Here is a 15,256-nt window from a genome sequence, read left to right as displayed (position 1 = left end):
ACAGAGGGTGTTCGAGCTGGAAAAGATAGAGAGATTGCAGCAAAGGGGTCTAGCGTTAGACACTGGTGATAAGTTTGAGGACAGTCGGGAAGTTAAATTGGTACCTCCACTTGACGAGGCAGAGGTTGATAAATACTTTCAGCATTTTGAGAAGGTTGCTCAGAGTTTAAAGTGGCCAAAAAGGGTTGGCCTATTCTCTTACAATGTGTAATTGAGGGGAAGGCTCAGCAAGCCTATTCTGCTTTGACAGTTGATGAAGCAGCTGATTATGACATAGTGAAACAGGCTGTGCTCAAACTTACAAGTTGGTCCCAGAATCATACAGGCAAAAGTTTAGAAATTCAAGGAAATCTGTGAACCAGACTTATATGGAATTTTCTTGTGAGAAGTTTGTGTTTTGGCTGGTGCAGATATAAAAATATAAATGATGATTTTAACAGCTTGAAAGAGTTGGTTGTAATTGAAGAATTCAAAAGGTGCGTCCCTGATGACATAAAGATGTATTTAGATGAAAAGGATGCTGCTACATTGCAGGAGTCTGCTAGATTAGCAGATGAGTTCGCTTTAACTCATAATGTTAAATTTACCCAGAATAAGAGTTTCCAAAAAGAGTAGCAGGGATCACCAGGGTAAACCAGAAATTAAAGCTGGGACTAGTGACACGAGTAAGGATGTAGGGAAGCAGTTGAAGGAGAAATATTCTGGTCTTTCTTGTTACTATTGCAAGAAGCTGCTCATATGATGGCTAACTGTTCTATCCTGAAGAAGAAAAAGAAAAAGGAGGCAGTCCCAAATGCCTGTGTTCAGTATGTTGAAGCACCTATAAACCCACAGGGTTCTGAACATTCTGTTGAAGCTCAGTTAAGAACTGAGAGGACTGACCAAGTTAAGAAGGGATTCAATCATTTTATGTTAGATGGGTTTGTATAAGTAAAGGAACGGTCAACCCCAGTACCAGTGAAAATCTTTGAGATACTGGGGCTTCTCTGTCACTTATATTAGCGTTCTAAAGTTTGGTGATGAGACTAACACTGGTGAGGTAAATCTTATTAAAGGCATTGGGAGCGGCATTTTATTAAAGGCATTGGGGCTTCTGTGCCGTTGCACAAGGTAACTTTACAGTCAGGGTTGGTTTCCAGACCTGTTAAGATTGGATTATGCTCCAGTTTACCAGTGGAAGATGTTACTTTGCTGTTAGGGAATGACCTGGCAGATGGTAAAGTAGTTCCGGCAGTGCAATTGACAACTAAGCCAACGACTGGTGACCGACAGATGGATTTTAACATTTATCCTTCCTGTGCAGTAACTCCCAAGTGTGGCTAAAAAGTCTGCCGACGCAGACAGTTCTCTGCAACATGATTCTGATACCAGTGATAGCCAAAATCGGGATTCAGGTAATGCTGACCTGTCAGGGACTTTTCTGCCTTCAATGTTTCAACAGGATTCAGGTAGCAAGTGTGATGAGAAGGACTTATCCCTGTCTAGGAAGGAGTTTATAGCAGAACAGAACCGAGACACTGAGATTGAAGTTTTAAAAGAAACAGCTCTCTGAGATGATGAGATTAAGGAAATGCAAGTCAGTTATTATCTCAAGGATGGAGTGTTAATGAGGAAGTGGAGGCCACCTGCTATACCTGTGAGTGAGGAACGGACAGTTGTTCACCGAATTGTAGTTCCTAAAGTTTATAGGATAGAAATGTTAACTCTGGCCCACAGTATGCCCTTAGGTGGCCATTTTGGAGTGAATAAAACTAAACAGGATTATGAAGGAATTTTACTGCCTAATTTGAGGAAAGATGTTATGACCTTTTGCAGAACCTGTCACCCTTGTCAAGTTGTGGATAAACCTAATCAGGTCACCCCAGTGGCCCCACTCCGGCCTATACCTGCATTCAGTGAACCCTTTTCCAAAGTTATAGTGGATTGTATTGGCCCATTGCCAAAGACTAAAGCTGGCCATCGGTATTTGCTAACTATTATGAGTAACTCATCCAGATTCCCAGAGGCAATACCTCTCAGGAATATTAAAGCTCAAACTGTGACGAAGGCTCTTACCAAGTTTTTTACTCTATTTGGTTTGCCTAAAGCAATCCAGTCTGATCAAGGAAGTAATTTTACATCTGGTTTATTCCAGCAGGTGGTTTATGAACTGGGAGCTAAATGAATTACATCATCTTCATACCATCCGGAATCACAAGGGGCTTTAGATAGATTTCATTCTACCCTCAAAAAAATGAATAAGACATACTGTGTTGAAAATGGAAAATACTGGGATGAAGGAATATATTTTTTTTGTTCACAGTAAGAGAGTCAGTACACTGCGTGAGGGGACCTTTGACCTTGTTAACGGAACAGTGGATTGATGGGATGTACATGTTAACTTCTTAGACTATGTTTTGAAGTGCAAAAACAAACTACACCAGTCCTGTAGCCTAGCAAGACAAAACTTATAGATTTCTCAAAGCAAAATGAAGTTTTGGTTTGATAAGCAGGCTTGTGAAAGAAAATACCAGGTGGGGGGTAAGGTGCTTGCCTTATTTCCAATGTGGATGAATCCAGTTAAGGCGAAATTCAGTGGACCGTATGAAATAGTCTCTTGTTAATTATGTGAATTATGTTATTAAGACACCCGACCGATGCAAACCAACACAGGTGCTACACATAAATACGATACAGACTTATTTTGACAAGCAGGCACCATCTGTGGGTTTTATTATCAAAACATATGAATCTGGCAACCCTGAGAATGAAACAATTAACTCATCTGAGACTTTTCACAAGCCAAACACGGTCCCAGTTAGGCTAATGAACTCGGTTGTTCAAGAAAACATTGATAATAAGTTGGCTCATCTGCAGCCAAAGCAACAACAACAGCTGAAGAAATTAATTCTGAAGTTTAAAGGTTTATTTCCCAATGTTCCCAAGCAAACCGCGGTCTCAGTACACGACGTAGATTTCGGACCAGCCAAACTGATTAAACAACACCCATATTGCATGAAGGTAGAAAAGTGTAAATTGGTTGAGCAAGAAATTGAATATATGCTGAACAATGGTATTATTAGACCTGTGATTATGGACTGTGCCTCCAAGAACCATGTCTGTAAAAGAGAGAGAGAGAAGAGCACAAGCAGCTTGTTACAGAGACAGATAGAGCGGAGGGCCTGCATGATGGACAGCTGGTGTTCAGCACAATGGTATTTAAAGGAGTGTTGCTGTTTGTTTTTTAGGACAGGCAGACACACAAAGGCTAGTGGGAAGAGTTGTCACTGAAGTTTTAAATGCCCACGGGGGGGGGGGGTGGGAGGGGTTTGAGGATCAGATAAGAGGAATCAGTCTGTGACTATTAGTGCGTGTAAGAGCGACCCTGTGAAATCTGCTGGAAACCCTTGCCTGGGTTGGTAGACTGTCACTTGAAGACGGTGCTCTTTAGCTGGTCATGTTTGGCTAACTTGGAAGATTTGGAGGACATTGGAAGAGAGTCGACGACACCTGTTTGGATGCCAGATCTCTCACTCACTTCAATCCCGTGAACTAAACTAAATATCCTTACCACACCAGCGTAAGACTGCATCATTTACCAGCTAAGTTTGGGAAATATATATTTACACCTATATATGCATAACACTGCTAGATTTTGCACTGATTATGGAAAGGTAAATGCAGTAACAAAAACAGATGCATATCAGAGAGTAAAGGAGGGAGCCAGGGAGACAACCCTGTGGGGTATGTGTTCTGAGGGTCAGAGAGAGAGAGGTGAGGGAGTCCACACTTAGCACCTGCTGGCGATCTGACAGGAAGTGCAAGATCCAGCTACACAAGACAGAGTAAAGGAGACAGCCCTGAGGGGTATGTGTTCTGAGGGTCAGAGAGACAGAAGTGAGGGAGTCCACACTTAGCACCTGCTGGCGATCTGACAGGAAGTGCAAGATCCAGCTACACAAGACAGGGCGAAGGCCGATGTCTCTGAGCTTCTTGTCGATACTTCACGCCTTCGTATGGCTACTGCTCTGCCCATGACTGAAAGGAACTGCAGAGAGCTTTGGAGAACAGAGAACATCAGAGAAACAAGCCTCCCCTCCATGGACTCTTCCTACACTTCCCCTACCTCAGAAAAGCAGGATATGAACTCAAAGATCCTCACAACCTGGACATTCTTGCTGCAAACCTGCTCTCCCTTCAAGGAAGTTATACAAAAGCCTTAAAGTGCGTACCACCAGGCTCAAGGTCAGCTTCCTGTCTGCGGTTATAAGCCAAATGTATGATAAAATGGACTCGACCTCACAGTGTAACTCGACGTGACCCTGCACCATATGTCTATCTGCACTGCACTTTCTCTGCAGCCATAATGCTTTGTTACAGTTATTGTCTTGTCGTATATCAACTCAATGTACTGTCGTAATGTATTGATCTGTGTGGCTGGTACGTCAGGCAAGATTTTCACTGTAGCTCAGTACGTGATGATAATAAACAATATCCCCATTTTAATTGTGTGGAAATATTAGACAGACTGAGCTTCTGCTTTGGAATCACAGAAGGAAACTTAACTGTTGCCTTTTCTGAGGAATGCAAATAAATGGAAAAGGCCTCAACCTCGCATTACGATCTACGGTAACTGGGATCAGGTGACCGGTGGTGGGTCTCCCATATCAATATCAGAATCGGGTTTAATAGCACCAGCATATGTCATGAAATTTGTTGTCTCTGCGGCAGCAGTAGAACCTAATTCATAACAATAGATATTGACAATTGTTATTTTAAATAAGAATATACATATTAAATAGTTAAATTATATAAGTAGTACAAAAAATGTAATAACTATTTTAATTGTGAGGAACTATTTGACTGACTGGGTTGTTGCTTTAGAAATTCTAGAGTGAAGCTTCGCTGAACTGTACACATTTATGAGAAGCTGAGATAAATCAAAAGGCTAAATTCTCACATAAATGGGTCACACATCCAGAAACATCGGCTGCACTTCAGCAGGTAAAGCAGTGGAATGAAACATGCTGAAAATATTGCAGAAAAAGAACATTGTCCACCCACCATGAGAGGAAGTGACAGATCCGGATCTCACTGCCTTGTCTGTACGGGTGAAAGATGAAGCTACACGTACACGTAGAGCAGTGACCCGCAGATGCTGCAGAGAAACGTGAACAGGAAACGGGATCAGGTGGCGGTTGGAGGGTCAACCACCTGAACCAGTGACTCTGCTCCTCACCCTCACACGCTGCCCGACCCATCCGCCGCATTTCCCACAGTATTCCATATTTACACCAGATACATATTTAGTTTTTCCCTCCATATCTTCCCCATCCCTTTCCCTCCACCGCCCTGGTCACAGAGTCATGGGCTCGATTCACATCCCGGTACAACACACAATTCAGACCCATACAGGAAGTGTGCAGGTTTCATTTAAATCAGTCTATTCACATTCCTCCAGCCTCACTGGACAGGAACACTGAGACATCAAGTGAGAAACAGCAGGAGGAGGCCATTCAGCCCCTCTAACCATCAACAAGATGGCGGCTGCTCTCCCATCTCAGCCACATGTTTCTGCCCGATCCTCATTTCCTCGATCCCTTCGATCTCCACACATCTGCCGGCCTCTGTTTTATGTGAGGACAATCACTGAGTCTTCACCGCCCTCTGTGGTGGGGACTTACAGACATTCACAACCCGCGGAGTGGAGACATTTCCCCTCATCTCAGTCCGGGACAGTCCATCCCCTTTTTCAAAGACTGGGATCCCTGGTTCAACCGGTAATGATGTTGTGCATTGCAATGTGTTCACGTCAGTCCTCGATTCTCTAAATGAAAGGTTTATCACATTTGATCTTTCTCCATCTGATGATGACCCACCACTCCAGGGATCAGTCTGGTGAATCTTCATTACACTCTCTATAACAAATACTCTCTAACCTCTTTGTTAATCCTCTATGGAATTAATTACCACCTTCTGCAGCCCGGTGTTGCCCCAAACACTCACCTCCCCCCCCCCGTCACTATTTCCACCTTCCCACCTCCCCCCTCACCTGGATCCACCTCTCACTCCCCAGCTCTTGCCCCATCCCCACCCCTCACCTCTTTTCTCTGACTATTTCCCGTCCACTCTCAGTCCAGAGGGAGGGTCTCGGCCCGAAATGTTGACGGTCCATTTCCCTCCACAGATGCTGCCCGACCCACTGAGTTCCTCCGGCAGTTTGTTCTTTGGTCTGTATAACCCGTGTTAGTATGGGGATCGGGATTTTACACCATATTCCAGGGACAGTCTCAACAAAGACAAATAATTGTCACTTTGCCCGGACCACTGGCCCCGCTTGCAGGGCAACAGTCTGCCGGTGTTTGCCTCCCCAATGTGGTGAATCCCTCTGCTCGCCACCACCGTGGTCTCAGACATTTCCACAGATGAGCCCCTCCTGTCCCCACCGGGACAAACATCCTGTCCGACCCGTCTCTCACCATCTTCATCCTTTCAGTAAAATCCCCCTCTCCCTCTCCTCACCCCGGGGTAAGAAGAGAAAGGGTTAAGGTTAGACTGTGCTAAGATCTAAGCTTACAAAACATATGCTGACACATTGCTAAATAAGGATATAAGATTCTTGCAAAACTGTATAGGTACAATCTGTACCTTGTGGTAATCATGAAGAACTAAAAAGGAGTCATTGAGCTAGGAGCTGAGAGCGGAGGTGGATGAAACAGATGGAGATAAGCTGTACTCTTGTGGCTAACTCCAAGGCCGATGAGTGTTTTGAAAACTTGGCAGACATGGCTCTGCGGATGGCTAACTCCAAGGACAGAGGATATGAGAAAATGTGTATGTGACCCCCGAAATGTACAAGCCTGTGGGGAGGGGGAGAGTGGAGTTGACTATGAATAATTGTAGGAATGATACAGCAACTGAGGGACACGTGATAACCTACTTGAAACTGTATAAAAGGAAGTGAAATGTAATGCTCTGGGCTCAATACTGCTGGAGCAGTTTTGGGTCCGACTCTGCAGACTCGTGAAAAATAAAGCTTTGCCGCTTTGCAGTTTGCTGAGACTCATGGTGTGAGTTATTTCTGACAGCTGGGGGTCTCGTCCGGGATCCCCACTCCGGTCGTGGAGGGCGAGAGGAAGGACATCGGAGAAGGTGCACCCTGCCGAGTTCGGCAGTCCCTGATTCCTTGCTCGTCGTCTGAAACGGCTTGAGCGAGTGAGATCCGGACAGCGCAAGGCGGCAAAGCAGGGAGGAAAGGAGACGGTTCTACGGCACACCGGGTAAGTGAGACTAGCTAACTGAGATCTAGGTGGGTGTGACCGGGTAAAGTAGGTGTGACGACACCTAGAGTAAAAAGAACCGGGCCGGGAAGGGAATAATGGGAGGGGGAAGCTCAAAGGAAGAGGAGCCGGAGAGTTCGGGTTTGTTCCCGAAGGTACCTCCTGATAGCCCCCTCGGTAGAATGTTTGCAGGATGGGGATATGGACGAACAAAGGGAAAGCAGAAAAAGAGAATGGTAGAATATTGCAAATTATGGTCCAAACAGCCAATAAAAGGGTCCTCGGTATGGTGGCCACCATTTGGGTCAGATGAGGATTGGGTTAGACAGGCCTTAAACATATATGTAAACTCTAAACCAAATGTGAGAGAGGAAGAAAATGAGTATGCCTCTTGCTGGGTTCCCGGACCAGGAGACTCCGCAAGAAGTTTTAAACTAGAAACTAAAACTAAGGAGGAAGAGCCTCCTTGGGAAGTGTTGAATCATCTACCTCCCCCTTATGTTCCCCGGCCCCAGCAGCCCGAACAAGCTGCCAGTGCTCCGCATCCGGATGATCCGCAACGGCAGGCGGAAGAGGAGAGAGAGAAAGGAGAAGGGGAATGCCGGGGAACCTAAGTTTCCCCTGTTAAACCCGAACTGGGATAAGCAGACCGGAGAAGGTCAAGGAAACATGAGAGACATGAGGGAATTCCTGATAAAGGGAATAAGACAAGCGGTCCCCAAGGGTCATAACTTCACTAAGGCGTTCGGAAGCCACCAGAACCCCGATGAGACCCCAACTGACTTCCTGGATAGAATTCGGAAAAATATGCAACAATATGCGGGGGTAGACCCGGAGACAGAGGTGGGACAACAGTTAATCAGGGTAGAATTTGTATCAAAAGCTTGGCCAGATATTCGGAAAAAGCTAGAAAAGATAGAGGACTGGAATTCAAAACCCTTGAGCGAATTACTGCGAGAAGCACAGAAGGTGTTTGTAAGAAGAGATGAGGAGAAACAGAGAAAGACCGCTAGGATCATGGTCCAGACAGTGCGGCAGGTAACCACGGAAAACAGGGAAAAGAGGGGAACGTGGTCAGACCGAGGCAATGGCCAAGAACCAGGAAGGAAAACGCGAAGGACTCTAAGATGCTTCCACTGTAACGAGGAAGGACATTTTAAACGGGAATGTCCTAAGTATCGGCGAGAGGTCAGGTCATATGCCATGATGGAGGACGAAGACTAGGGGGGTCGGGGGTTCCTACCCTTGGGGAGAAGAAACTATCGACAGGAACCCCTGGTAAATCTGAAATTAGGTCCCCAAGGGTCAGATACAACCTTTATGGTAGATTCGGGTGCTGAAAGATCCAGTGTAATCCAGATACCTCCCGGCGCCCGAACAGGAACAAGAGTAATGAAGGTATCCGGTATCGGAGGAAAAACGATACAAGTGCCCATTGTGGACAATGTGGAAGTCGGATATGAAGAAAGGGCAACAAGGCAGGACCTTCTCCTGCTGCCCTCGGCAGGATTTAACCTATTAGGAAGGGACCTGCAAGTGCAACTGGGCATTGGAACAGTGCCGAACAATGGAGAAATAATAGTAAAATTATTCGCATTAAAAGAAGAGGACGACCAGAAAATAGAGCCCGAGGTGTGGTATAGAGAGGGAAATAGGGGAGGATTGAACATCAGCCCTCTACAGATCACCTTGCTACCGGACGGTCGCCCAGTAAGGAGGAAGCAGTATCCCATTGCGATGGAAGGAAGAAAAGGGCTGCAGCCGGTAATTGAAGGGCTGATCGCAGATGGACTGCTGGAAGAATGTATGTCGCCATATAATACCCCCATCCTCCCGGTGCGAAAGCCGGACGGGACTTATCGGATGGTACAAGACCTGCGGGGTCTAAATGCAGTAGTCCAGACCCGATACCCGGTAGTACCCAACCCGTACACCCTGATGAGTAAAATCTCCCCTGACCATGAATGGTTCAGTGTAATAGATCTAAAAGATGCTTTCTGGAGTTGCCCGCTAGAAGAAAGCAGTTGGGACATGTTTGCGTTTGAATGGGAAAATCCTACAACAGGGCGGAAAAGACAACTCAGATGGACGGTCCTGCCGCAAGGATTCACTGAGTCACCTAACCTATTCGGGCAGGTCTTGGAGCAAGTACTAGCGGAATTCCAATGTGCTCCAGAGAACCAACTGCTACAGTATGTGGATGATTTATTACTATCCGGGCCAACACAGAAAGGGGTGCAGGAAGATACCATCAGATTACTGAACTTCCTAGGGAAAAAGGGGCTACGGGTCTCCAAGAAAAAGTTACAATTCGTGGAAAAGGAAGTAAGGTATCTGGGACACCGGGTCAGTAAGGGACAGCGAAGCATTACCCCAGAAAGGATAGCTGGAATAACAGGGATGTCGCTACCTCGTACCAAGAAGGAGATACGACAGTTCCTGGGGTTAGTGGGGTATTGTCGAATCTGGATTGAGAATTATACTCCCCTGGTGAAATTTCTGTATGATAAACTCGGGCAAGATGAGCAAACAGTAAAATGGACAAAGGAAGAGGAGCAAAAATTCAACTATATCAAGGGGCAATTGATCCGTGCTCCGGTGTTAGTCTTGCCAGCCCTGGAAAAACCATTCCAGCTGTACGTCAACAATGCCGAAGGAATGGCCCAAGGGGTACTCACCCAACTAAGAGGAGGAAAGCGGCAACCCGTGGCTTTCCTGTCAAAAATGTTAGACCCGGTATCGCGTGGATGGCCCACCTGTATCCAAGCAGTGGCAGCGACAGCGGTATTGGTAGAGGAAGCCCGGAAACTAACCTTTGGAGGGAAGATCACAGTGCATTCTCCCCACTCGGTCAGCACCCTACTAGCCCAGAAGGCACATCGGTGGCTCACTGACTCCCGCATTCTAAAGTACGAAACTATACTGATGACCGGAGAAGACCTAAACTTCGCAAAGGATTCCAGTTGCAACCCAGCCCAGTTCCTCTATGGAGGACTAGAAGAAAAGGAGTCAGAACACGACTGTATTGAATTGCTGGACTTGCAAACAAAGAGCCGGGAGGACTTACAGGAAGTTCCCCTGGGAGAAGGACAGGAATTGTATATAGATGGATCCTCACGATGTATTGATGGAGTACGGCACAGCGGATATGCCATCATTGACGGAGAGACTGAAAGAATAGTGGAGTCCGGGAGATTACCGGGAAACTGGTCGGCCCAGTCATGCGAATTATACGCACTCCAGAGGGCTCTGAGGATATTGGAGAAGAGGATCGGAACAATATACACTGACTCTAAGTACGCCTATGGGATAGTACATACCTTTGGGAAGATATGGAAAGAAAGAGGACTGATAACGGCCAGAGGAAAGGGACTGGCACACGAGCAAATGATAAGTATGACATTGGAAGCCCTGGCCCTACCAAATGAGATTGCGGTAGTACATGTACCCGGACACCAAAAAGGATCAACACCTGAAGCAGTAGGGAACCGTCTAGCCGATGGGGAGGCCAAACGAGCAGCCGTTGAAGACCCGATCCAACTCCTGACCTTGATACCAGTGAGGGAAGGACTTACTAAACAACCTATGTTTACCCAAATAGAGATTGATAGCATGAACCAACTAGGAGCCCGAAAAGACACTGATGGTAAATGGACGGTCCCGGATGGGAGACAGGTACTAAATAAGGAAGTAACCCGCAACATCCTCCAACAGTTGCACCATCAAACCCACTGGGGAGTACAGGCCATGTGCGACACAATTCTGAGGGACTATGTATGCAAAGGAATATACACACTGGCCCAGCAAGAGATAACTGGATGTCCGACGTGCCAGCGGATAAACAAGAAAGTGATGCGATCCACTCCAAGAGGTGGCCAGCCACTGGCCATGAGACCGTTCCATAGAGTCCAGATCGACTTTACCGAACTACCCTCAGTGCAGAGATGGAAGTACCTGTTAGTAATAGTGGATCATTTTACCCACTGGGTGGAAGCATACCCGACCACAAAGGCCGATGCGCCTACAGTAGCCCGAATACTACTAGAAAACATAATCCCCAGATATGGGATCATGGGGTCCATAGACTCGGACAGAGGGACACACTTTGCCTCCAAGACGCACCAGTTGATTTGTGATGCATTGAGTATCCAATGGAAATACCATACCCCGTGGCATCCCCAGAGTTCGGGACGGGTGGAAAGGATGAACAGTACCTTAAAGGCGCAATTGACCAAATTAATGCTAGAAACCAAGTTACCCTGGACTAAGTGTCTCCCCATCGCCCTGTTAAGAATCCGAACAGCACCCAGGAAGGATATAGGAATCTCCCCCTATGAAATGCTGTTTGGACTCCCGTATTGGAATAAGGTAGAAGGGTACCCCACGCTACAAGGGGGTGATATTTTTATAAGGAACTATTTACTGGCACTATCTCGTTCCTTTGCAGAACTGCGGAAGAAGGGTCTCTTGGCCCAGACTCCGCCGCTCGACTTTGCTTTACATCAGATCGTGCCTGGAGATTGGGTTCTGGTACGGACCTGGAAGCCGGAGAAGTTACAACCACAGTGGGAAGGCCCTTTCCAGGTCCTGTTAACCACCGAGGCGGCCGTACGAACAAAAGAGAAAGGGTGGACCCACGCATCCAGAATAAAGGGACCAGTTAAGCCTGAGGGACACACGGAGTGGACCTGTGTTCCCAGTGAAGAACCGTTGGTGGTGAAACTGAAAAGGCAACAAAAATGAACTCAATGTGGACTGTTACATTATTGACTGTAATATATTTAATTCTGTATGTGGGAAAAATAGAAGGGAAATGTGACAAGTGTAGGAACCGAGTTTTGGAGAAAGGAAAAGAACGACCCGGGGCCCTTGTGTCACATTCACATGTAAATGACCAATGTTATGGAAAAGAAAAAGAGGAATGTGAAGAGGGAGGAATAAAATATACCCTGAGAAAGAACAGGGGATACCCCGGTGGATCAGTGAGAGAAGAAAAAGGAGAAGGGAGAAGTTGGAGTGTACGAGAAAGTACATGCCCTGAGACAGAATGGATATGTGAAAGGAAAGAAAAAGGAAGGGCAGAGTTTGGTGGAGTCAGAGAAGAATGGGGAACCTATGGAAAAACAAGACCGGAAATGAAGGAAAACCTGTTTATAGACTTAGCAACTCGAATAGCTACAAGTTTAAATGTAAGTGACTGTTGGGTTTGTGGGGGACCCCACATGAGCGAGCAATGGCCATGGATAGGTGAGAGTTTGAGTGTGTGGGAGCTATTGGCTCATGATTGGGATAAGAAAAGGACTGGGAGGACGCAAGAATGGAAGTTAACAAACTATCCGGAAGGACAAGTATGTGTAGAAAGAAAAGGGAAGGTGAAAGTAGGAGAAAGCCCATGTCAGAGTATAAAGTTGGCTAAAACAAAAAAATAATGCCACTTGGTGGCCCGAGGAGCCGACTTGGTACATAACTAAAGGGGCAAAGGACAATTGTACGGCTATGGGAAACAATTCGGGAATCTGGAATTGCAGTGGGCATAACCCGTACGAAGGAATTCCCAGTGTTTGGAAAGCCTGGCGGAAAGCAAGGAAAGGAGGATTTGTCCCAGAAGGTCTGTTCTGGATTTGTGGGAATCAGGCATACACCAAATTGCCGAAAGGATGGGGAGGAGTTTGTTTCTTAGGCCTTATAAGGCCAGAGTTCTTCCTCCTACCCCAGGATGAAGATAGGGAATTGGGAATCAAGTTATTTGACTCACTGAGAAGGGAGAAGCGGGAGATAAAGGTGGGAGAATGGGGCGACGAGTGGCCTCCAGCACGCATCATTGAATATTACGGACCAGCAACTTGGGCCCAGGATGGGTCATGGGGTTACCGAACCCCGGTATATATGTTAAATCGAATAATACGCCTACAAGCTGTAGTAGAGGTGATCACCAACCAAACCGCATTGGCTCTGGAATTGCTGGCTGAGCAGCAAAGCCAGATGAGAACAGCCATATACCAAAATCGATTAGCATTGGATTACCTATTGGCCTCCGAGGGAGGGGTCTGTGGAAAGTTCAATCTGACAAACTGTTGCCTAAAGATAAATGATAATGGAAAGGCAGTGTTGAAAATATCCGACAAAATTCGGAAGTTGGCCCATGTGCCAGTACAAACTTGGAGATCCTTAGGGAACCTGAGTTGGCTGGATAGTCTGCTGGGAGGAAGCTGGTGGCGAATAGCCCTGTTAATATTTGGCGGAATACTCATAATGATAATCATATTACCATGCTTAATACCCTGCTTGAGAGCATTAATAACGCGAGTAGTAGTACAGGTAATGCAGCCAGGGAACCCAGCTGACCCGGCTAAAATGCTGTTGCAACGAGGCAGAGAACTGGAAGAGTGGAATCCCTGGACAAATCCTTAGCACACTCTAAAAAGAAAAAGGGTGGAATTGTAAGAAGAGAAAGGGTTAAGGTTAGACTGTGCTAAGATCTAAGCTTACAAAACATATGCTGACACATTGCTAAATAAGGATATAAGATTCTTGCAAAACTGTATAGGTACAATCTGTACCTTGTGGTAATCATGAAGAACTAAAAAGGAGTCATTGAGCTAGGAGCTGAGAGCGGAGGTGGATGAAACAGATGGAGATAAGCTGTACTCTTGTGGCTAACTCCAAGGCCGATGAGTGTTTTGAAAACTTGGCAGACATGGCTCTGCGGATGGCTAACTCCAAGGACAGAGGATATGAGAAAATGTGTATGTGACCCCCGAAATGTACAAGCCTGTGGGGAGGGGGAGAGTGGAGTTGACTATGAATAATTGTAGGAATGATACAGCAACTGAGGGACACGTGATAACCTACTTGAAACTGTATAAAAGGAAGTGAAATGTAATGCTCTGGGCTCAATACTGCTGGAGCAGTTTTGGGTCCGACTCTGCAGACTCGTGAAAAATAAAGCTTTGCCGCTTTGCAGTTTGCTGAGACTCATGGTGTGAGTTATTTCTGACAGTATCAAACCGACGGGCCGAGCGGTCTCCTCCTACCTCTCAGTGATACATCAGACTCCGGCCGCAGGAGACGCTGCACAAACTCCCCACCATCCCTCGGAGGGAAATAGAAATCAGAAAGCGGACATTTACATTGAGATTTGTTCCACTCTGTCCAGACTCCGGCACCGCAGCGAGAGACGAACTCAGCGGGGTAACGCCCTCTCGGCTTGTCCGCTTCCGCTATTGGGTGTAACCAGTGATTGACATTCCTGCGCACCAATGGAAAAAGCGCAGCTCTTGAAACTTTGTTTTTCAGCGGTGGGGGAGGGGATGGTCACGTGATTGGTAGCTCAGCCGTTAAACCGATAAAGCTCGAGCTCTCCAGCGCGCGGGTGACGTAAACACCGCGCACGCGAGGGCAGGTCCCGGTGTGGGGACCTATGTGTGACGTCAGTCGCGTGGATTCACCTATGTGACGTCACCCGTGGGAGAGCGCTCCCATTTGAAAACACCTGAATGGACGTTTGTGATGATTTCAGTGGGACAACAACATTAATCACGGGTTTCTTCAATGAATCCAGTGTTGTGAGATGTAAAGTCCCTGTTATGTGTCCGGCTGTGCCGTGCTGTTGGTGGAGTGGGCAGCGTGGTGTTTGTCTCGATTCGGGTCACACCACCAGAATTGCCAGCGGGGTCCACACACAGTGTATTAGTCAACAGAAAATCTCTCGTCCCTGCAGTCTTTGTCTCCTGGTAAACTCAACACCCTGACAATGTGGACCATAGACACCCCTTCCTCTTTAAAGTCAGTCATTCATTCAGACAGCTGATCGCTGAGAGGAATTATATTTATTGGTCATTAAAGTTCGCCCAGATTCGTTTGGACGGATTTGATGTGGAGTTCGGGGTGTCACAGTGAATGGGCCGGACGGCCGAACTCTCTCTGTTGTCCAAACATCCTTCCAGGTGAGGCGACACTTCACCTGTGAATCTTCCGGGGTCGCCTATTGTGTCCGC

General features: G+C 46.6%; 1 protein-coding gene across 1 annotated transcript; it reads left to right on the top strand.

Moving 5' to 3' along the window:
• Window positions 1-6,513: 6,513 nt before the first annotated feature.
• LOC140724035 (endogenous retrovirus group 3 member 1 Env polyprotein-like) lies at window positions 6,514-14,226 on the top strand. Its single transcript, XM_073038528.1, has 2 exons — window positions 6,514-7,259; window positions 11,707-14,226. Exon 2 carries the CDS (start codon window positions 12,756-12,758, stop codon window positions 13,668-13,670), a length of 915 nt encoding a protein of 304 aa, XP_072894629.1. The 5' UTR covers window positions 6,514-7,259; window positions 11,707-12,755; the 3' UTR covers window positions 13,671-14,226.
• Window positions 14,227-15,256: the final 1,030 nt, after the last annotated feature.

This window comes from Hemitrygon akajei, unplaced genomic scaffold (genome assembly GCF_048418815.1).
Source record: "Hemitrygon akajei unplaced genomic scaffold, sHemAka1.3 Scf000154, whole genome shotgun sequence".
Lineage (NCBI taxonomy): Eukaryota > Metazoa > Chordata > Chondrichthyes > Myliobatiformes > Dasyatidae > Hemitrygon > Hemitrygon akajei.
Note: the sequence above shows the minus strand (reverse complement) of the source record. Positions and strands in the feature narration are given on the sequence as shown.